General features: G+C 32.7%; 1 protein-coding gene across 1 annotated transcript in view; it reads left to right on the forward strand.

The window, feature by feature from the left end:
• LOC108904422 overlaps positions 1–17249 on the forward strand; it is a 24902-nt gene extending 7653 nt beyond the window's left edge. The window contains exons 7-12 of the mRNA XM_018706973.1: positions 2278–2484; positions 8524–8720; positions 13342–13516; positions 13612–13829; positions 16368–16608; positions 17034–17249. Coding sequence (XP_018562489.1) covers positions 2278–2484; positions 8524–8720; positions 13342–13516; positions 13612–13829; positions 16368–16608; positions 17034–17249 — 1254 coding nt within the window. The remainder of the gene's footprint in view (positions 1–2277; positions 2485–8523; positions 8721–13341; positions 13517–13611; positions 13830–16367; positions 16609–17033) is intronic.
• The last annotated feature ends 7150 nt before the right edge of the window (positions 17250–24399 follow it).

The raw sequence follows: 24399 nt of genomic DNA on the forward strand, positions 1-24399 counted from the left end.
TTCAATTTCGGATTTATTTATTTAATAATAGTAAAATAATTCCGAAATTGAAATTTTAATTAATATTTCGTTTAACAATAATTTTTGTGACATTTTTGAAAATTAAAGAAAATTAATTATAAAAGATGCATTTTTTCTGGCGTTCAGGGCTATTCTACGAATTCGTAAATATGCCCATTGTTATTTTTTCGTCGTGCTGCCCCAGTTTAAAAAAAATAAGTTTCTACGATGAATAGAAGCCGATATATTGCAAAATTTACAGCGCGCACCTATTTGAATTTTGGATTTAACTTTTCTCGCCCGCGCGACCGCTTGGACGAGCTTCCTCCACCACCACGCCGCCGGCCGCCGGACAGTTTACTTAAGGGGCCCATACACGAGCGGGATTTCCTCAAGGTTTGGCCTGAACAGGCCAGGCCTTGAGGAATTCCTCAACGTTTGTGGTGGTTTCCTTGAGGCCACAGGTGATGGGAGAGGCCAAAAAATCCCGAACAAAATTCAATTCCTTTTTGGCCTTCAGGTCGGATTTTCCTTAACGTGTGTGGTTGACATTCAGTTTGCCTTAAGGTTTTCATGTAGTCAGTACTCAGATACATCATGTCTCGGAAATTTTTTACAGAATTCATAGAAATCTACGAGAGTGAACCGTGTTTGTGGCAGGTAAGTTGCAGAGAATACCATGACCGAAATAAAAAGGATTCGGCATATAAAAAATTGTTACACGTTTCTTTTTAAGAGCCACTTCTTGCACCATAAATTTCATTTGCGCTTTTTCTTGCGAATGCAGCTCAATGCAACTACACAACCAACAGTCGCTAAAATATTATCATCCATCATTGACGCGTATATGCGAAACCACGAGAAACAGAACTGACTACTGTGTTGTTCGCCTCGAGAAAATTCCCAAATCGATTTCCTGAAGGATATCTTTCAGGAAATCCTCTCTGTGTGTAGACAACGCTTCGGCTGAGGAAATCCTCAAGGAAATCCCGGAGGCTTTTTCCTTGAAGATTTCTTGTATGTGTATGGCTACCTTTAGCCAGTACCTTCTCTTTAAAGGGCTCGTGAGTCGTTAATTTTCCATATTTTTCAATGCAATTCACGGGAAATCGTAGTTTACGTCGTAAACTTTATTTTGCGAAAAATTCAAGTCATTTATAAACAATTGCGCTACGATTTTTTAAAGAAAACGAGAGATGTCTTGTATTATGTTCCTTTAGACAATTTTATAATAATCTCGCGGATAGGACTTTTTTCGAGTAAAAATTTAATTTGCTTGGTCTATCTGCTACGTATACAGTAGTGTAATACATAATATGTACAAATTCTACAGATTTTCTAATCCCGCTTGTAACCTCCTTATCACTTTAACTCTTGCACTAAAATAAAAATTGTATAGATCAGTTTCATAAAATTTTCGCGCAATTTCAGTACTACTTATTGTTAGAGTTGTCTAGTGTGCGAGAAACAAATGAATGTTCCTTTCGAAGATGCAAATCGAACTCAAATTTTTTTAATAGAACACCCTGTATATTTTTACATACATAGATGGAAATATTTCTTAAAATTATATACCTAGTGGTATAAAATTTACCATTTCTCTTACAATAATCTACATATATTTCATATCACAGAAGAAATCAATCTAAATATAAATTATAATGAATTACTTACATACAAATATACAATTGAAGGTTTTAATAATGTTTTTTGTGTGGTTCAGGGATATGCAGTTTAGGTGGATTTTATTTTATTTTTTTTTTTCAAAAAAAATTAATAAAGATACTAAAAGTTGTATTTTTACGTGCTTAATTAAAAAAAAATACAAAAAGTCAGTGGCGTACATTTTTTTGTCAAAAATATTCGTTAAGGTACCGCTCAGGACGCCACTGGACATAACAGATCTAATCAAGTTAGGGTTAAATTAGCCCATTAACACTACAAGTAACACTGCGAAATTACAACAAAATTGGGTAAAGAGTATTTAAGATATTTACGAAACAGCAATTTTTATTACAAAAGTTTAACACTGAGTATCTTGAAAACGAAGCATCCGCGGACCAATGTTTATATGAATTTTTTGTCTTAAAATCACTTAAATAATCGTCTGTTGAATTTATTGTACATACTTAATTAACACCCTGTATAAGTTCGTACAATTCGTATTCACACTAATATTCGTGTAATTTAACAAATTAAATTACAAGTACGAGTATAACTTATTTAAAATCCAATCAAGATTGTAAAATAAAGCCAACGCTCAAAATTCATTTACAGGACTTCGACGTAATGAACTGCGGCAGAATTACTGTGTCTCAGTTCCACAGAGGCTTAGATGCATTACTTCTTAGCGGAAGACAAAGGCTTTTTATATCCTTACCAGAAGTCCAAACAGTTATTAACCAATATAAGGATCCATCGGACCCTACAACAGTGTGTTGGAAAACGTTTGAGGATGATGTTGATCACGTGTTTACAACAAAGGTATGTGAAAGTTAAATATTGGATAATAAACGAAAAGTAATGAACAATAAAACAAATACAAATATATTTATTGTGCAAAGGTTTTACAGTAATTAATTAAATAATTAATTAATTAATTGCGTTACAGTACCTAATTAAAATACATTTGTTGTTATTGTTAGACTAGCTATATGGAAAAGTAGGTACTATATTAGTCACAGATAACTGATATTTAAGCCTAGCCTAATTCAGTATTAAATAATTTAGTAAATGCATTTTAGTGGAGTTAAGTATTATTTTCCATCCTTATAAGGAATAATTTCTTTTTAATTACTTGGGATTACACCGAAACCTTACTCAATAGAACTTCAAAATTTGTTGTTTGTTATAATACACCAAATTAATATATTTAAATAGTGTCCCAGAAATAAATGTTATAATTTTAACCAGGCATTCAAAACATTAAAAATAAGTTCATGTATAAAAAAAAATTAAAAACAAGCTTTTAGTGCCACCATGCATTGTCATCCAAATTAAACGTGTATGCAAACTTTCAGCTCAATCGGTTGAGGATAACTGTTTTAAAATTCAGTTGCAAGTTTTGACCCATCATACTAACATGGCAAGTTAAAAAAAATCTTGTAATAATAATTTTTGTATAATATTTTTTCCGAAAACCTCTTAGTTTTTAAGATAACAATTTTTTAAATTTAAATGTTTGTTACCTGTCACTGGAGCATATGTCAAAACGTCTTGGGTTAATAATAAATAAAAGCAAAAAAAATAAAATTTTCAGTGCTATTGTATTTCTTTAATCCATACAGCTCATTAGCGTTAAAAAAATTATTAGACCTAAGTTGTTGCTTTTTTGATGAGTTAAATATGTGGTTATAATTTTGGAACTTATTTATTACTCGGGCATCCTGTACCTCATAATGTCGATGGACCTTAGCTAATTAAAATGTAAAATTTTAGGTAAAATTAAGAAAGCATATTAAATTTAATATTTTAGGGAAGCCATAACAAAAAATTCGTCACTGCCTACATACAGTGTGGATACAAATTGTGGAATATTGCTTATATTTCTTAAAATATTCGTCATATCAAAAACATGTTTTAATAAAAGTGTTAGGGGAAATTATTTCCCGTTTAGTGATATCAAGCAATCTTTCGTAGCACAAAAAATGTGGTTGCCAAGGTAACCGACTTAATTTTTTTAAACGGCACCATATACTTTTTTTGGTNTTCTGATGTAACCCCATTAAAATTGTATTGTATCGTATTTAGAAAGGTCCAATGTATTAATTTTCACCAAAAAAAGTATATGGTGCCGTTTAAAAAAATTAAGTCAGTTACCTTGGCAACCACATTTTTTGTGCTACGAAAAATTGCTTAATATCACTAAACGGGAAATAATTTCCCCTGACACTTTTATTAAAACATGTTTTTGATATGACGAATATTTTAAGAAATATAAGCAATATTCCACAATTTGTATCCACACTGTATAGTATTGATAATTGTACATTTAGGTTTTACTAAAATGCATCTTTTAATTCTGGTAGTAAAGCCAGCCACAGCCTCCTACATCTTAGGATGCTGTGGTAAACCTAACAGTCACCCCAATAATTGTTGGAGGATAGTGTGGCTGTGGTTACATAAAGAGTAGTTCACTTTAGAATGCTCGCCATGATAATTTAGGAAAGGTAAGAGGTGCAAATTTTATTAAATTAAAAAAAAAGTTGCGTAACGATGAATGGTCTTGAATTATAACTTTAATTTTCTTGTAATTCATAGATCACCAGACGTCATTCCTTTATAAATATTAGACACTTTAACTTTTCAAGTTTTATATAATTTAACATCCTGGCCATGGTTCAACAAAGAACTATCCCAAAAATGTAAAATACTAAAACAATAAATGTAAATAGGTACCTCTTAGTTTCCGAGATTTCATTATAAGCATCCCTAAATCAAGGAACAAAATAACTGAAACTATAAAATTATGCGGTATACTACTTTTTATTTCTAGAATAAAAGTTCCATATACTACTATATGCGATTCATATACAGCGTGTCGGCTAAGAAATGCGCCAAACTTCACCACTAGATTCTGCAATGAGAATTAAAATATGCAGTTCATATAAAAATTTATTTGGTCTTACTAGTAGTAAGGAAGATATAGTCACACATATGAGATATTTGCCTTACCATTAGAGGTAAATACCAATCAAATCTTGTACCGTTGTCCTGAAAAATCGTTATTTTCAAATATCGAATAATATACAGTGTTACGCGTACTTGTTACCCTTTTGAAAATATCCTGTACAAAATTATCATGATAATAGGCATGACGACAGATTTTGAAAAACTATTCTATGATATTCGGAAATATTTACTATTTCCAAAAAAAATCTTATTTCTATAGAAAATAAAAGGTGTAATACGAAAATATTAACATTTTAATTTAAAGTTTAAACTCACTCAAAAACGGTCGCCGGTGTCATGGCGTCTACGTGACGTCAAATCTATATTTGTCAACAATAAACATAAAGGTGCTAATATTTTGTGTTGCAAAATTCATTAATTAAATAAAAATACAAAGTTACCATAATAGTATATGCATTTTATTTACCCTCAAATTGTACTTTAGTATAATAATGGATAGACATTATCTTTTCATTAAGAGACAAAAACATTAAGGAAATCTGATACATACATAGTTGTCAACAAACGAATATTAATAATTTCTACATTTTTATTTGTACCTAGTGTAGTTGCAATCAGCTACACCGAAATACCCTTTTGAAGTCCTATTAAATACATTTGTAACTGCCACCTGCACATAAAACTTCTGGGTCGGTTTTCCTTTTTCCACATATTTTTTAAGTCTTGATTCGTGGTACACTTAATTTCAATAATACTGTCCTCACAGATTCCATCGGGCTATCCTGCTATAATGGGATAGTTTTTGCAAAGCATTACAGGTACCTCATTTTTTAAAAAAAAAAATTCCCGGGTCTGGTACTTACAATTTTCCTCACTTCATCCTCCAACATTCTATCGCGTTTCATTGCCGATGCGTCTGAGATTTTTTCTCCCATTATTAACGTGATCAGAGTTGCATCATTGGATTTGCACTAGTGATGGGAGATTTCGAGTGAAAAATCGAGTGGTACTCGATTATTGAGATCACTCGAGATATCTCGAGATGTTTACTCCCACCACTCGAGTGATTATTACCCTACGGTTGCACCATACTGCAAATAGTCACTGATTGCGTAACCGTTTTTTTAGAATAAAACGAAAAAGTGGTTAGGTTTTGAAGTGCGTGAGCTTTTTTTTTTTTTTTTTCTACGCTTATAAGTAATATATGACTAATACAAACATATTTGTGCGCCGCTGGGATGAAAACGACCAATATCTCGTATCTCGAGTGATCACTCGATTATTAGAAGTACTCGATTACCGATAACTCGATTATCAAAATTGGTCGATTATGCCCATCACTAATTTGCACTGACTAAATTCAAACGCTCGTGAGGCTGTCACTCTGCCATATCTTAACTCATGTCAAACACAGCTTTGATGTTAGTCTCGTCTCTTCTTCAACTTTCATGTCATCTTCATCAGTCAATACGAATTTTTTCAAAAATGTGTCGCAGGACGACTGTTCTTTATATTTCAGCACCAATTTATGCATGGATAAACTTTTAATCACAAACATAATCTTTTTGACATATCATTAACTCGCAGGTGTTGAACTTTCTTTTCTTTCCTTCTTCTAGAAACTTTTCAAGTACTTAACGTTTCCTGATTATGGTTTTAGTAATACAAAACCAAGCAACTGATAGTTGGGAAACACAAAATATTTAAACGAATATAAATACTGCGAATATTGTCGAAATACAAATGAAACAAAATGACATTTACATAGATGTGACGTAATTCACTCTGATTGGTGTTCAACCTATCATGGCGGTTTGCTATCTTTTGTAGATTTATTTTATCAAACATATTATCAATTTTGCTTATAATATAAAAATAAATACGTTTTTTATAATTCATGAATCATATTTCATTAGATAAATATATAATTTTAGCGATTCTTGGTTACTGTCATCATGCCTATTCTAATTATCATGACAATTCTAATTGATAGCTAATCTTAAAAGCTAGAAAGCAATAAAGAAATGGTGTGACATTTATAGCCAATTATAATACATTGTTTAGCACTGAATGAAAATTATGTAGGACTTTATGGATATGAAACAAGATAACATGATTTAGAGTAAAATGCCTGCTAACTGTTAATACGACAGTTTTTTATTTTAAAATAAAGAAAGGTAAAAAGGTAAGAAGGTAAGAAGGCAAGAAGGTAAAAAGGTAAGAAGGTAAGAAGGTAGGAAGGTAAGAAAGTAAGAACGTAAGAAGGTAAGATGGTAAGAAGGTAAAAAGGTAAGAAGGCGAACAGACAAAAAGGTAAAAAGGTAAAAGGGTAAAAGAGTGAAGGAGGGAAAGGATAAGACGGCAAAAAGGTAAAAAGTAAAAAAGTATAAAGGTAAAAAGGTTAAAAGTAAAAAGGTAAGAAGAGAAAAGAGTAAAAGGGTAAAAAGGTAGGATGAGAAGGTAAGAAGGTAAAAAGGTAAAAAAGCAAAAAATTCAGACGGTAAAAAAGGTGAAAAGGTAAAAGGTATAAGATGATGAGGTAAGAAGATAAGAAGGCAATGTGGCAAGAATGTAAAAAAGTAAAAAAGTAAAGAGTAAAATGTAAAAAAGTAGAAAGGTAAAAAGGTACAAAGGTTTAAGTCTAGGGAGATTTCCAAGATCTGACACACACTATGTTTAATTTATTTGAGGCAAAAAGACAAGAAGGCGAGAAGGTAAGAAGGCAAGACGGTAAAAAGTAAAGAGTAAAAGATAAAAAGGTACGTAAAGGTAAGTTAAAACAGTAAAAGGCAAAAAGGCAAAAAAATAAAAAAATGAGATTTCCAAGATATGACAAAACCTATGTTTAATTTATTTAACTTCAACACTGTGTATCTTGGAAATGAAGCGTCTATCAATAAATTTTTATATGAACTATTCTTATTAATTTAGATCGTGGACTCTATGGTACAATTTGGTCGATTTTTTAATATACCTACACTCTCTGTATGTATTTTGTTAAGGACAGTTATATCTTTTGCTTAACATATCATATAGGTACCTACATAAGTTTATTAAATTCTGTTTTCCACTTTGCCTCAACTTAACTTTTTTTGCATAAAAATATGTATATATTTATGTGGTTTACTTGGGTTAACCCTCTGTTGTGTGTACCTATTTATCTATTAACTTGTTTTGATGTAAATTTTATTATCTTAATCTTCGGTTATTGTTGTACATACATGAATTATTATCAATGTTAGATTAAACTTAATCATTTATATTTAGGTAAATAATAAAACCAGTGAAATTTCGCCTTGGTGGTTTATTTTTATCTAAACACTTCAATTCTTAAAAAAATATTAAGATGTACCTAAGCATTTTCAATAATTATGGAATTAAAGTGTCATATTTTACATGACAATATTTTGAGATAAAATGCACATTTTAATTTAGGAAAGTATTTTACACTATTAGAAAAATGATGTCCCGGATTATCCCTAAGGTAACATAAATATAATTTTATTTAAAATAATTCTTTATTATTTTACAGTTGTTAGATAGTTCATGAGAACTAGTGTCATGTTTATTGGTAAAATGTATTAAATTGTTACCTACTTTTTATGAGGGTGACTACCTGCGAGCAGGTAGTAGGTATACCATTCTGTTGATACGGAACAATTTGAAAATTTGTTGATCCCAATTTTATAGTCTTATTTGAAAAGAACTTCAAATTCTTTTATTTACCTAGGTAAATTCTGGTAAATTATCATTTTGAGTGAAATTATATTAATTAATATTTTTTGCAACATAACTACTAACTTAACTAAAATTAAAACGAACAAAAATTTTGAAATATTTTAAAATAACATTGATTTTGTTCTACGATATCAATGCTGTATAACTTGTTAGGGTCTAGAGAAAGCTCCAAGTTTAAGAATAGATCCACCACCTATGGAAATTCGAGAGTTACCTAGACTAGGAGGAAAACATTGGCAGACTGTGAATCCTTCTATGCGATCCTTGTGCGAAGAAGCTGTAGACAAAGTCAAACAAAAAATAATACACAGGAGGATATTACTAAAACCAGTATTCAAAGACTTTGATAAGTAAGACATTTTGACCACGTGTATATTTTTAAAAGAAGTTTCAAAATAGCTTTAACAAATGTTATGATACTCAGTGCTCACCCCTTAGGAGATACAGCCTCTCAAAATTAGTAAATTAATATGGAATATAGCCCTTGTAATTTGAAAACCAAAGCTATAACAGTCAAATTTTACAAAATTTTCTACTAATGCATGTGCAAATTCTCAACAATTTTGGGAGTTGAAATATGAATTCCCCAAGTTATTTTTTGCTACAACCTTTTTGTTTGACAAACATTGATTATTTAAAAATACGTGTCAGATAGCCTGGTTTATTACAAAACGTTTAGCTCGCTCACTCTTTTACTACTAACAGTTTATTAACAAAAAAATTAATGCATTATCATTCGAATTACAACTCGCACGATTACACCTAAGATATATTTAATTAATTTACTAGATCTTTTGCAACTTTTGCGAGTGTTTCCTTGTGCAGTCCGACCCTGGCCCATGTTCTTTGCCGGCGCGTGATATCACCTTGCATCCTTAACAATAACCGTCGTTGTTCTATAAAGTTTATATAAGAAAATGTAGAATTAGCAAGGCATCAGATATCGAATATGGCCATTACTATTGTCATTCTCTGTGTCTAGAGGTCCAGTTAAGGAGAATAAATAGTTTTTCCCTAACTACATTGTTTTTACTTCTGTGCGTCCCCGCACAGACTACATCAGAAGTGGTTGAATAGAAAAGTGAGTGTTAAAAAAAAAACTAAAAGTTTGAAGTGTCTCGTGCCGTTTTCCAATATGGGACGTCACAAAAAGAAGAGCAAAAGGCAACGGTCACCCTCGTCGTCCTCATCAACCTCAAGTGAAGACGACTATCGCGGTCAGCGTAACTATAAACAGCAAAAGAAAAAATCAAAATCCAGATCAAATGTAAGTCACACACCTCCTATAATACAGCCGCATAGTGCACAGTCCTCGCAATTTATAGCCGTTTCAAATATAATACCGGATTTTGATCCTAAATTCAGAGATATTAACGATTGGATTGAAATAATTCAGTTCAATGCCATTAGTTATCATTGGTCTGATACTACAATTATATTTCAAGCTCTAAGCAAATTAAAAGGAACCGCAAAAACGTGGTATGATGGGTTCATAGAGAGCGAATTGGGGTGGTCACGCTTTACTTGGGCAGAATGGAAAGATGTTTTAATATCAACTTTTCAATCTAATCGAGATTGTTATAAACTATTGATGGACCTTGTTAACCATAGACCGAACGAAGGCTGTTCACTATATGATTTTTATTTTGAACATTTGTCTAAAATCAATAAACTAAAATTAAATTTCACCGATGTAGACAAAATTTCACTGATTACGGGTGCTATTAATAATAGTGGTATAAGCGCGGCCGTGGAAGCCTCAAATATGACCAATATAAATTCATTAGGTGCATATCTTAAAAATAAAATTCATGTAACCAATTCCAGTTTTCAAAATAAACCAAAAATTGAAAATTTGAAAAATAAACTGAATAATGAAACACCCTCAACAAGTAGCGCTGTCTATTCAGTAAATCGAAATAAACATTGTAAAGCCTGTGGCAAGAGTGGCCACGATCGTTCAGCTTGTAAACATAAAAACCAGGTGTTATTTGCTATTGTTTAAATAAAAAGAAAATTAGTAATATACAATCTCAAAGTAAACAGGAACAAAATAATGTAAAACAAAATCACAATCTTAAAGGTATTAATATTATTAAAAATTCAAATAACACGTCCAAATTTTATAGACATTTTCATTACTGGAAATATGTGCAAAGCATTTATAGATTTTGGCAGGGACTGCTCTCTGATAAAATTATCATTAGCTAAAAAATCAACATTCCTATCTGTAAACTCAAGGAACCCACTGTCTTATCGGGTTTCTTAGGAGTCAGCACCACGGCTGAGTATTATATCACAGCACAAACACAAATCGATGAGGTCACGCTCGAAACGAAGTATTACATAATTGATAATTACGACCTGTGCGGCAATAAAGTATATAAAATCACTCCATTTGGTCGTAGATGGTTGGTTCCAAAAAACTGTCGTTGGCAAATTGTCAAAGCCAATCACGACGACATCGGCCACTTTGGTTTCGACAAAACTCTCCAAAGAATAAAAAAATCAGTGACCAAGGAAACAAATACCTTTTGGTCGTGGTTGACAGATTTTCAAAATACACTCATATCAAACCAGTCACCGATGCATGCTCAAAACATGTGATTGACAAATTAGAGGAAATTTTCTTGATACTTGGAACTACAAAACCCCCTCAATCCCCTCAAAGGAATTCAGGCAGTATTGCGATAACAAAGGCATCAAGCTATTCACGACAGCTGTTGGGTTACCTAGAAGCAACGGCCAAGTGGATCGTATGAATAAGTCCATACTGGATGCTCTATCTACCTCAAGTGATGATGTAAAAAAGACCAATTGGGACAGTAAAGTGCAACAAGTTCAGCAGGGAATAAATGACACGAGGCACCGAATAACTCAACACTCTCCCGCGGAGCTACTCATCGGCTTTCCCCTTAGAACGAATACTGATCTGCACAATATATCTGATGAAGAAATCATAGATGTCACAAAAATTCGAAAGAAAACTGCTCAAAATCTAGAGGAAAACAGGGTTAAACAGGATTCAATGTTCACCGTTTGCCACCGAAGGTGTATTCTGTAGGTGATTTGGTCCTATCAAGAATCACAAGTTTTCCAGCAAATAATGAAAGTAAGAAGTTACTCCCACAGTTTCGAGGATCTTTTAAAGTTATAGAGGTCCTACCTAACGACCGTTATCGCATAAAAGAAGGCATTCACTCGGAACGGTCCAGGAGCCCTCTCAGGCAAAACAGTAGCCCTCTCAGGCAAAATAGCAGCCCTCTCAGGCACAATAGTAGCCCTCTCAGGCACAATAGTAGCCCTCTCAGGCAAAACGGTAGCCCTCTCAGGCAAAATAGCAGCCCTCTCAGGCACAATGGGAGCCCTCTCAGGCAAAACAGTAGCCCTCTCAGGCAAAATAACAGCCCTCTCAGGCACAACAGTAGCCCTCTCAGGCAAAACAGTAGTCCTCTCAGGCAAAATAGCAGCCCTCTCAGGCAAAACAGTAGCTTTCTCAGGCAAAACAGTAGCCATTTCAGGCAAAACAGTAGCCCTCTCAGGCAAAACAGTAGCTCTCTCAGGCAAGATAGTAAGCCTCTCAGGCAAATTAGTAACTCTCTTAAGAAAAATATCAGCCATTTTAGGCAAAACGGTAACCTCTTAACAAAATAGTTCTCTTAGACAAATCAGCAGCTCTCTTAAGTTGCACAGCAGCAAACAACAAATAATCTTGTTTCAGGAACTTTGTGTCTTTCGAGGACGAAAGATATTCAGGATGGCCGTGCAGTCCGACCCTGGCCCATGTTCTTTGCCGGCGCGTGATATCACCTTGCATCCTTACAATAACCGTCGTTGTTCTATAAAGTTTATATAAGAAAATGTAGAATTAGCAAGGCATCAGATATCGAACGTGACCATTACTATTGTCATTCTCTGTGTCTAGAGGTCCAGTTAAGGAGAATAAATAGTTTTTCCCTAACTACATTGTTTTTACTTCTGTGCGTCCCCGCACAGACTACACTTGGATTTGCTACTCAATAATTTTATTTTTTTACGATAACTTGGGTGAAGAATTATGGCAAATAATTTTACTAATGAATATGTTGACATACTGCAAGTATTTTTTGAATGTCGGAAAAGCTATGCCGCAGCAAAAATAATGTACCACCAGAGGCATCCAAATTGCCCAATTCCCCACAGACAGACTTTCTCAACAGTAGCAAGAAGAAACTGGGAAAATATAGCCTGATCGCGAGGAAAATGGCCAAAAATCTTTATTTAAGAAAAATAAATAAATAAAACAAATTTATTGTTAATCATATTTGCTATTTATTACTTATGAAAATATGGAAAAGCAGAGAGAATACCTACTTAAATAATATTTTCAGAATAATTTCCATTTTGTGTGTCCATTGCAGAAATTAGCTTGACAGTCGCGTACTTAAATATTTCTAAATTGCAGTCGTGCGAGTTGTAATGCGAATGATATTGCATTTAATTTTTTTTTTGTTAATAAAGCAGAAACAGTGCGAGAGGTAAAAGTTTTAAAATAAAGCAGGAAAAGTTGCACATACATTAGTAGAAATTTTGTATAAAATTTGTCTGTTATACTTTTTTTGGTTTTCAAATTACAGCCGCTATTCCATATTTTTTTGAGAAACTTTGAGAGGCTCTATCTCCTATGGGGGTGAACATTTTATTAAGGTCATTTTTAAGCAAAGAGTGTTCTTTTCAGCTGTAGATTCACCGGTACCATTTGTGCTTCTTTTGAAAACACTGCACAGAAATATTTTGAAATATACCTTAATTACAACAGAAAATCAAAATTAATATCGAAACCTTAACATTATGTGTTTTTCTTGATATTAACTTTTGACCTACGATTTGATATATCTAGTTAAATTGAAATATGTCATAAATTCAATGTTGCTCTGTGTCCCATTAAATTATGGAACACCATGTAAATTATTAAAAAAAATCTTTCCCAAGGCATAACAATGGTCACGTTAGCAGAAGCCAAATGAGACAAGCGCTTTGTTCAAATGGCATCCTCCTATCTGATGAGGAAGTTGTAGCTTTGGAAGAACGATTTAATAATGATATGGGTTTCAATTATGTTTGGTTCCTAAAAGACGTAGAACCACGTCCTGATGAAGAGCCATTGGTAAGCGTTCAGAATTCCTAGTAAGTATAATTTATTAAATATTTCATTGTTAGTTCACAAATTTCGTCCGTGACATGAAAAGACTCAATAAAGAGCCAGAGAAAATTAAACCAACCAGACAAGAGCAGGATATCGTTCAGGTTATGGCTAAAGTTAAAGGGAAAGTTGTTAGAGAGCGGATCAGAGTATTGGAATTTCTGCGAGACTTTGACAGATGTAACGAACGTGTTATTAGTAGAGAGAACTTTAAAAGAGGTTTGTCAGTATGCAAGCTGGAACTTACTGAAAACGAACTTGAAACTTTAATGGACGTGTAAGTTTACCTTTGCATGAAAATCACTGTAGACCGTACACCATAAATCAAACATCAGCAGAAACAAACGACACTGTATGGCAGATCTAGGAATTAGGTTACAATTTGTGAAAGCTTTGAAATTATAACTCAAATTTAGTAGTACTGGAACGCAAATAACTCATTTTTTCTCTCACTTTTATATCGAGCGATCTAGAATGATTGAAGCTGACGTCGCACGTAAATGTTAAAAGATAACGATAAAGATAAAACTAAAGATATTAAAATTTACTTCCATTTGATCAAAATTATTTTCTGTTTTCTTAGATTTCCGACCGACTCGATCTGTCAATTCAGAGACGTCCGTGATTCCCTTCTGTGATTGCTGTTGTATTTACTTGTGTTCGGCGATTGTGTCTTTTGAATTTACCGTTAATCTTCTAAATAATCAGTGTTTTTCAACGCTAATCATCTGTTAACTGTTAGTTTTGTGGTAAGGAAGTATATACTGATGGTTTCTTCGATATAAAGTACCCGAACTGTTTTAGGTTAGAAAATGGCATTTTCTTTAGAAATCGATAAATTTATTGTAAAGGCCTACTTTCGAAGTGGTGAACGTAATGAAAATGGATGGAATTAATCCATTCATGTTTTTTACAATTCTATGAAGAGTTTCCAGATTATGAAGCTGTAGATTATAACATTTTTGCTCAGTATGTTCAACGTTTGGTGACTCGATTCAGAAATACTGGCAGTTTGTAAAGAGAAATCACCTGAACGAAAGTCAGTTTTAACTGAAGATAAACTGGAGGATGTTAGAAGCAAGCCCTTAGAAGCAAGCTCCACTAAACCTTTACGACAATAACTTTCAGCTCAGGCGGGTAAATATTTATAAAATGTTAAATATCAGTATTTAAAAATATTATTTATAGGAGTGCCATATGGTTCAGTACACAGAGGTGTAAGAAAATTACATTTACATCGAAGTAAAGTTTCCATGGTGCAAGAGTTATTACCATTAGATAACGAAAAAATAGTGAACTATTGTAACTGGTTCAACAACTTAAACGATGGTAATCTTTTAGATATAAGTTTTCTATCGGTGAGGCATGGTTTCATCTTAGTGGATACATAAATTCACAAAATTATCGTACGTGGTCTGCGGAGAATCCACACGTGTTAATGGAAACGACTTTATATCTTGTTAAAATGGGAGTTTGGATAGCCATATCTCAGCGAAGAATAACTGGACCTATTTTCTTTGAAGATAATGTTACTGCTGAACAATATAGACAAAACATTTTGCAGCCATTGTTAAATCATTGATGACGAATTGCACAATGGATATTTTCAACAAGTTGGGACTACAGCACATACAGTTAACACAACATTGGAGTTAATAAGAGAATTTTATGATAATCGTATTATTAGTCGAGGCTTATGGCCTCCAAGATCGTCTGACTTAACGCCCTTAGATTATTAGCTCTTTGGAACAAATATAAATTTACTAATATTAGAGAAAATGAAGAACGAAAGCAAAAATTTTGAACATTCATTATAAATAAATTCTGATTAAAAATATTAAATATCTTTATTCTTCATTCCAATGTTTAAATAATTGTTAGAAATAAATTAATTAATTAATTACAAAAATTATTATTACTGGTAGGGACAGAATTTTGTTCAAAATTAAAAGTACATATTCTATTTTTTTAACGTTAAACCTATAAAGCAATTATTATTTTAAATTTTCTTGTCGGTAACACGTTTTTTATGTTAGAATTTAAGAAATTTTAAATCGATTTTTTATTCGCATTTCTAAATGAGGAAAGTAAACGTAAATTCATTTAAAATTTGTTGCTTTTACTTTCAAGTTGGCATAAAAAAACAAGATAAATAAATAAATAATTGTTAAAAATCGATTCTTATGTCAGTTTTGAGGTTAATAATAATAAAACCTAAACCATTTTTATTTAATGCATTCTTTTAACAAATTAATAAACCCCTCAAATTAATTAATGAAAATATTCTGCTTTTTGTGTTTAAAATTAATATGTGACCCTATTGCCACTGCACTTAACCCGCCACTGAAAGAAGTAAATCACTGTCAGTGTTGTCGACTAAGAAGAGTGAAAATAATAGGAGAGCGGCACACAAAATATTTGTAAGTAGCGGCGCGGCGCCATCAATCATTCTGGATCTTTGGGTAAAATAAAATGCCTGAAATTCAAAATAAAATTTAGAAGGAAAGAATAGATATCTCTGCGTTTTTAAGGTAAATAACTTAATATTTAAAGTACGATAGTTTTTCGAATTCTTATGCCAGTTATAGAATGACCTTTCACATTCTTAGCCTTAGTTAGGAATCTGAGCTGAACTTGTTGTTCTCGGGATAGGTTCTGTGGGCGCAGACCCTCTGTCAAAACTCCTAGACCCACCCTGATGTTCATTTCGGTTCTTGTTGATTCTAGAACCTCCCAGTAACTAAACAATATCTGAAACTTAGTTTATTTAGGCATAAAATTAAGTCTTATTTCTAATTAACTTTATATTTTTTAGTTTTGCCTCTCCACTGAGAAGAGAGTGCGTAGACTACAGAAGATTTTCGGATGTTGTTGAAGAAGCATTTACACAAAAATGTCTTGAGAGAGCACCTCTAATAGTACCTGTTCAACATGTGCCAACAAGGGACTGTGAAAAGAATTTCCTCAATTTCGACGAACGTCAAATTTTATCAGTTGCTTTACAAAAATTAGCTAAAAAACCAGACCTCCAAATGAACCTTTCCTCAGTTTTGCAGGTACGTATTTTTATTAATTATTTAAATATCTTAATTATCTGAATTGTGAAAACCTTATTTAAGACAAAAGGTTTTCAAATAATTGGGAAGTTATCCATTGTTTTCTTCCGCATAAAATTCGTGTGTAATAAAATTTAACAAACCAGATTTATAAATAATAAAACAAAACGTTGTATCTAAAAATAGGCATTGTTGAAAGTTTCCACTTTATATAGCCGTAGGTGTAAACATCTGGAAGATAATTTATCAACTTTTTCGTCTTTCCACCTTATTAAAAGTTACGACCTGAAGGAAAACAAAATAAAGCTCACAAAGCACCTACATTATGCCTTGTTATATATATGTAAATATGTTTATAATGCATTTATACTCAGACCATAAACCTTTAATTGACCTTTGTATGTTTAACAAACAATTCTTTGCAGGACTTCGACAAGACAAACTGCGGCACAGTTTCGACAACGAATTTCCTACAGGCTCTTACGTTGAGGGGAATGAATAACCTAATATCAAGTCAAGAGTTCGATATGATCTGTAAATGCTTCAGTTTTGAGAGGGGGATGAGAAATGAAGTAGATTACAGGGCGTTCATGAAAGCTCTTGATATTTTATATGCCACTGAAAAGTATAATCCATTTTAATAAATGTCTAAATTTGTCTGAAATGTTTTAATTATTTACTACCTACATTGCAAACCGTTGGTAGCAAAAAGACGGAATTGTGACATTTGGGTTATTTTCTTTAATGCAGCTTAATATAAAATTGAAGGTAGATATGGGAAAGACGTATCGAGTGTCCCAAGCAAGATTTGAATTTTGCCATTTGTGCGGTAAAGTGTTGCCAACGAAAAAAAAGTAGTATGACAGCTGACAGCTAAGGGTTATTAAAAATGGAGCGCTACATGAAAGAACAAATATTCATTGTTAAGTAATATTTTAATAGTTTGGCAGCTACAGTTCGCAATTTTCGTACAAAACATGATCGGAATAGTAATTTAATTTCATCAACTGTGAAGAGATTAACTGAGAAATTCAGGAAGACGGATCAATTAGTGATCTTAATCATTCTGGCCGTTCTTCGACAAGTCGTTCAAAACAAAACATCGGAACAGTCCGTAAGAGTGTTGCTGAGAGTCCAGGAACATCAATCCGGCATCGCGGTCAGGAATTGGATATTTTGAGAAACTCTACAGCGTAATCCCACGAATGATTTGCATTTCCATGCTTATAAGAGTTCAATTGACTCGATAACTGAAGCCTACTGATCACGCAGAGCGAAGAGAGTTCATGGATCATTGGATGAATTATGGAACAAGTGGATGCTGATTTTTCGAACAAAATTACCTTCAGCGATGAAGCTCATTTTCATCTTGATGGCTTCGTTAATCGACAAAACTGTCACATTTAGGGTTCAGAAAATCCACGAGCCACAAAACATATAATACAAGAAGGTCATTTTCATAATACCAAAATCGAAACACCACTGACATTAAAGGACAACAACTGGCTCCCTCACTATGTCTGGCCACCCAAAAAAATGGAACTAAAGATAGCCGAGACGATAATGATGATTACTTTATAATCTACCGCAGGTAAAACAGATGCCAATTTGCGCGGGCTTTTGAAAATACATTCTAAGGGTCATATATGACACTATACTAAAATTAGAACTAATTTCAGTAATTAATTAAGAATTTTTTAATCTGGCATAGTATCATACACAAATTGCAATAAAAATGTAGCAGTTTCTGTATGATACTATGCAAGATTAAAAAGTTCTTACTTAATTACTGAAATTAGTTATAATATTAGCATAGTGTCATACGACCCCAATACTACTTCCTTTTAATATTTAAAAATATATACGATATAACGATTTATAATGGTAAAATCGTATTTTACTCGTTTAAATAGACTTAAAAAAGAAACTGCAAAATTTATAAAACAGTATTTATTAGCAATTTTAATGTGGTTATTAATGTTATAAAGATTGATAATTCCCCTCGATTCCAAATCATTGAGGCCAATTTCTAGCCATGGAATAATGGCGCGGTTATTAATGTTGCATACAAACAAACAATTCTATTCATAAACTTTATATTTTCCAACGACCTCGTCATTCTGAGGTCTTTGATATTTTCTGTTAAACCTGTTTTCTAAACACACAAACAAAATGGAAAGTTGACGGATAAAAAACAATCTTTTAACAATATGAATGTTTAGACATCATAAATAAATAATAAATATTTTTATTTTGTGTGTAAACAAACATAACACTTTTCTCTATATTTAATAGGAAAACTTGCTCAATTTAATATTTACTTACCTTTTTGCCAAAACTTCCAATATTTTTCTCATACTTACTACAAATACATAATATAACCAAAAAAAAACGTCATGCTAAACAAACGTGAGTCGTGAATTTCAGTATGGAAAAGTTAGTAAAAAATAAGACACTAGATTTTACATAGTGAAAAAACTTGTAACAAACGTAACAAACTTAAAGTTACTTCCTTTTCCTCACCCCGTTCTTCGTGTGTCTGGACAAGCTCCATCCCCTCCCTGTTGCGAATCTGGCAATGCTAGTTGCACAGCCATGCCACGAGCGCTTGTTGCGAAACAAATGCATCCACAACGTGTCACTGTTTGGTGCGGATTTTGGGCTGGAAGCATCCTTGGACCATTCTTCTTCAGAAATGCGGCTGGTCAGGCAATAACAGTTAATGGTGTTCGCTATCGTGACATGATAATCCAGTTTTTTGTGCCTAAATTGCAAGATATGAATATAGACGACATGCGGTTTCAACAAGACGGTGCCGCATTCTATACAGCCCGAGAAACAATTCAATTCTTGCATGAGTGCATGAGTCATTTCCTGGTCGTATAATTTCTCGTTTTAGTGATCAGAATTGACCGCCCAGGTCTTGCGATTTAAGGCCGTTAGACTTCTTTGGGGTTTTTAGAAGTCTAAGGTTTATGCCAACAAGCCCACGACCACCCACGCCTCGAAAGAGGAAATTGAGCGCTGTATCAACGAAATTTAAGAGCATGTATGCAAAACGGTTATGGAAAATTTCGACAAAAGAGTACGTAGGTATGTTCCAGTAAAGTCGTGGATACCATTTACCCGATATGTTATTCCATACATAACTCTATACTGTATACTTTATGAATCGATACAAAATTTACAATTTTTAATTAAAAACCTGTTTTCTATATTGCGTGAATTTTGGAACACCCTTTATATTATAAGATTTTAATAAATTAATATCAATTCGCACAAAATTGTTTCTACATACAATCTAAAACACCTCAAATAGTACCATTTATCTTTAGGAGTCCAACAGGATGTTAAAAACTTATAAAAATCTTATACCTATGTAGACAAACAGCAAAATTTCATGAAGAAAAATTATGTACAGTCAAATTTCATGTTCACATTCTTAATACATTTTTTTAAATAAGGGTCTTATCATTCGGAATTATTTTCATTTCGCTCCAAAACTCCAAAACTGCGTGCTCAGTAATTAATTAATTTTTGGCAGCACTTATGCGAACAAATTTTTCAATTCTCAGTTACAGAAAAAATAAATATTGATCTCGTCTTACAGATGAGTATTTGACTGTCATTCTACGAATTTCACAAAATTTTTCACAAAATTAGAAACTGATGCGATTTTTTCCCATAAGCCTTCATCGACGTCGTCTGTTGTGGCTGTGGGAGCTTCATGACAACTATGTCGGAAATTTTCGAAACCTAGTCAAAAATTTCGATTTCCGTTCCACGTCTTTGACTTCATAAGGATGTCTACTAGATACCCTCGAGCATCGGCAACTACTTTTGACGAGGTTTCACTCCATGGTCTACAAACGCCTTCGTAGCTCATTGTCAGATTCGAAAGTTGAATGAAATTCTACATATGAGGGTACAACTTTAATGAACGCATACACATTGAAATGTCACATATTTGGAACAATTTCCATGAAGTACTTTAATTGTGTAGATATTTAAATTTGTTTTTGGTGAGGAAATAAATTCAGTAAAACTTTCAGGAAAATATTTGAAGATTATTATCCTGTGCAAATTTTATTTTATTTTTTTAAGCAATAACCCAAGCAAAATACCTACTTGTTTTATGGAAATTGTTTGAAATATATGATATGCCAATACATATGCGATCGTAGGTGAGAAATTTATTATTACTATACAAATTACGTGTGAATTTAAACTTCTCGAAAACGGTTAGACTTATCAAAATCAAACAAGTACCTCTCTAATAGTTTTGAGATTAACATTTTTCAAAAGTGATTTTTAACCAGTCGTTCAATGAAAAGATCTACCTTCCCCACTGTTTAGGTATCTCATATATTTGAAATAGAAAATACATAAAATAATACATTAAGGTATAATGATTTTAAGGGTCTTATAATCGTAGAAAAGTGTTTCTTTATTTCCGATATTCTGTTACGCACTTAACAATGGTATAACTTATTCTCTTTACTTATTACTGTTTATTTAAAAATATAGGAAACAGTTATAAGGTTTAATGTTATGAATTATTTTTGCCATCCTTATAATCGTTAAGAGCAATGCAGTGTTAAAATAAGCAAAATTATGCGAAAATAATAATTACCGACCACAAATATTCTTTTGAATATTGTCGTAATAAGATCCTATCTTCTGTATGACACAGATATAGACGCGAAGTAAAATTTATTTATGGTAGTTAAGAATTTTCAAAAACGAAACGTTTGCGGGCATAAATAAAAAAAGAGAGAAAACAAGTTTTAATAAACAACAAATATTTTCATTGGAATTCTATTTTATAAGGTGCTCAAAGTGTTCACAATTTACCTCCTGACAGTAATGAATTCGCTGAACAAAATTTTATAGAATCTAAAAGGGTGTTAGGAGGAATAGTGGAAATTTCATGCCTTATTCTTTCCTGCAACTCTTCGATATTTTGCAACCTATTTTTGTAGACTACGTTTTTTATGTGATCCTACAGAAAAAATGTCAAGCGGGTTCATATCCAGAGACCTAATGGTCATTCAATTGTCCCTCTGCGTCCAATCCAGTTTCATCTAGATATGCCCGTACCACACGTCCAAAATGCCCCATCATGTTGAAACCATATTTGTTCTGGCAGTAAATTGGGTTTGTTATTGTTCGGAAATAATCGTCTAAGCTCTGGAATAATATGCTTTTGCAAAATTGCACCAATAATTTATTTACTTTTACTTTTTGTGGTCGTTGGATGTGAACTTTCTCCATCGAATGAGGATTTTGGTCTGACCAATACCTACAGTTGTGTCGGTTTATGTGCCCGTTTAAACATAATGCAAATTCGTTAGAAAACAATATGTGGGTGACAAAGTTGATATCGTTTAATTTATCCATAATAACTTCGCAGAACTCGATTCTACGATCATAATCGTCTTCACTCAATTTTTGTAACAAATGAATTTTAAATAGATGTAATTTTGCCCGTTTGTAAATTTTTTGAATGGAATATCGATTCACGTTATGATTTAAAACCCTTTGTTGTGTCCAATTTATTGGATATTCGACCACATCTTACATGACATTCAAAGAATTTTCTTCAGTTGTAACGCTTACTGGTCTTCCATTCTTTCGTCGATCTGTAACACCTCGGCACCTTCATGAAAGCGCTGCAATGTTTTTGAAACGGTTCATTTAGAAATACTTTCCCGATCGAGATGCAAACCATGAAAAACATCCACTACTTCGTCACAACTTCGTCTTGTATCACTACATATATCCTATTATCATTAAAACTTCAATACGCTCGGTTTCAATTAAACGTGCCATTTTTGCGAAAAAATTATTCACGCTAAATGTATTTTTGACATGTGTTGTCAAGATAATCAGCATTAGACAAATGAACGACGCGGCGTTGTTATGGAGCTAGAGATTTTTAAAGGTAACTTGATGCACTCTAAGCTTAATGACCATGTTTTTGTATAATTTATAAGAAAATGATTTTCAAACTTGGATATCTCGAAACGGTTAAGTTTAGGTACATGATGTGCTATATAAATTTTGTTTAGAATTTTGAGAATAATTGAAATATAGAATAATATGCAGGGTGTTCCATTAAAGAAAAATCAACTTTGTTTCGTCATGACTTTTTGACTGATCCTGTATACTTAATTTTTCTTTCTTGTAATAGATTTTAAAAAATCCTAAAACGTTTGTCTTATGATTTTTCGATAGCTATCTTACTTTAAGAGATAAACGACCGTTTCCTTACATATCAGCGACTTTGTCGGTGGAATATTGCAGTAAGAACCGTTCTAAGGAAAATCTCATTCTCATCCTAAAATTTAAATCGTCTCTAAAACAGCATCATTAGGATCAAGTAAAATTTCCTCGTCTATTTACTTATTCATAAATGGCCATCCTTTGAAGGGGATAGGAGAAAAATTCAATACAGTTTGTTAATAATACAATAAACGTACATACAGTGTAGGAAAGTACCGATGGTCTATCAGAAGTTACGTTAGAGCGATAAAGTAAGCCATAGAAATCCATGTGATAGACAAGGATGGCTATAATGAAGGCGTCTAATAGTCAACGCCCATTTCGCCCTTCCACAAATAAGATCCACTTCTTATTCGTGGAAGGGCGAAATGGGCGTTGACTATTAGACGCCTTCATTATAGCCATCCTTGTCTATCACATGGATTTCTATGGCTTACTTTATCGCTCTCACGTAACTTCTAATAGACCATCCGTACTTTCCTACACTGTATACAAATAGTGATTCATTCACATTGTAAGAAAATACACCACATTTTTCTTCCAATTAGGCTGCTAGATTTACTAAGGGGAAAGTTTTCAACTGGAAATCTTCGAGCATCAGCGGATATATAAAACGAAATTTATGTCTTCGTCAGTGCTCCGAATAAGATTCATTACGTGAAAGGTAAAGGAAAGCGTTCCTATACACTATTTTCCTTCAATATTCAATTGAAGACATGAACGTTCCTATTCAAGAAATAGCCTTACTTAAATTATTGCAGTACCGCTTTCTTACTTAATTATGCGCAACAGAGGATAGAGGTGGTTCATAAGGAAGTAACTTCTAAGGATACATGAAAAATAACAATTGTTTTATAGTATATATTGGCAAAATTGAAAACAGTTTTCAAATAGGTATTAAAAAGTCTTTTCTGTTTAATTTTTCACCATGTCTTAAAAATTAAAAAAATAACGGTTCATTAACTATTTATTTAATTGGATACACAGTTTACAGTGTATAAAAAAATGCACACAAAAATGGGAGACCACTAATTTAAAAAAGTATAAATACTACAGGGTGTTCCACGGTGGCGAGACATTAGACATATTTCAGAGACTACTTCGATTATACTTTTGAAAATTTAGGCAATAGTGTTTTCGGGCATGCCCTTCTTAACTAAAATAATGGCGTTCATCTAACGCTTCCGGTTATATCGGAAGTTGGCGTCATCTTCGTTATTTTAAATAGTACACCCTATAGGTATATTATTGCATTTTTGATTCTACGTGAAATTCATCACTTCATTAAATATTCTCTATACCTAGGAGTTATAAATTTTGAATATGAATTTTAAAAAAAAAATTGATGGAAGGAGGGATCTCGGAGATGCTAGTACTCTTTTCAAGAGCGTGATATTAAGCGGATTTTTGGTACCTGTAAAGGGGTAGGTAACAGTACATTATAGTATACCAACAAATTAAAAGGTTTTTCATTTTTGCTGTTACATTTTAATAACTTCAAACAGT

Source organism: Anoplophora glabripennis, unplaced genomic scaffold (assembly GCF_000390285.2).
Source record: "Anoplophora glabripennis isolate ALB-LARVAE unplaced genomic scaffold, Agla_2.0 scaffold65, whole genome shotgun sequence".
Classification (NCBI taxonomy): domain Eukaryota; kingdom Metazoa; phylum Arthropoda; class Insecta; order Coleoptera; family Cerambycidae; genus Anoplophora; species Anoplophora glabripennis.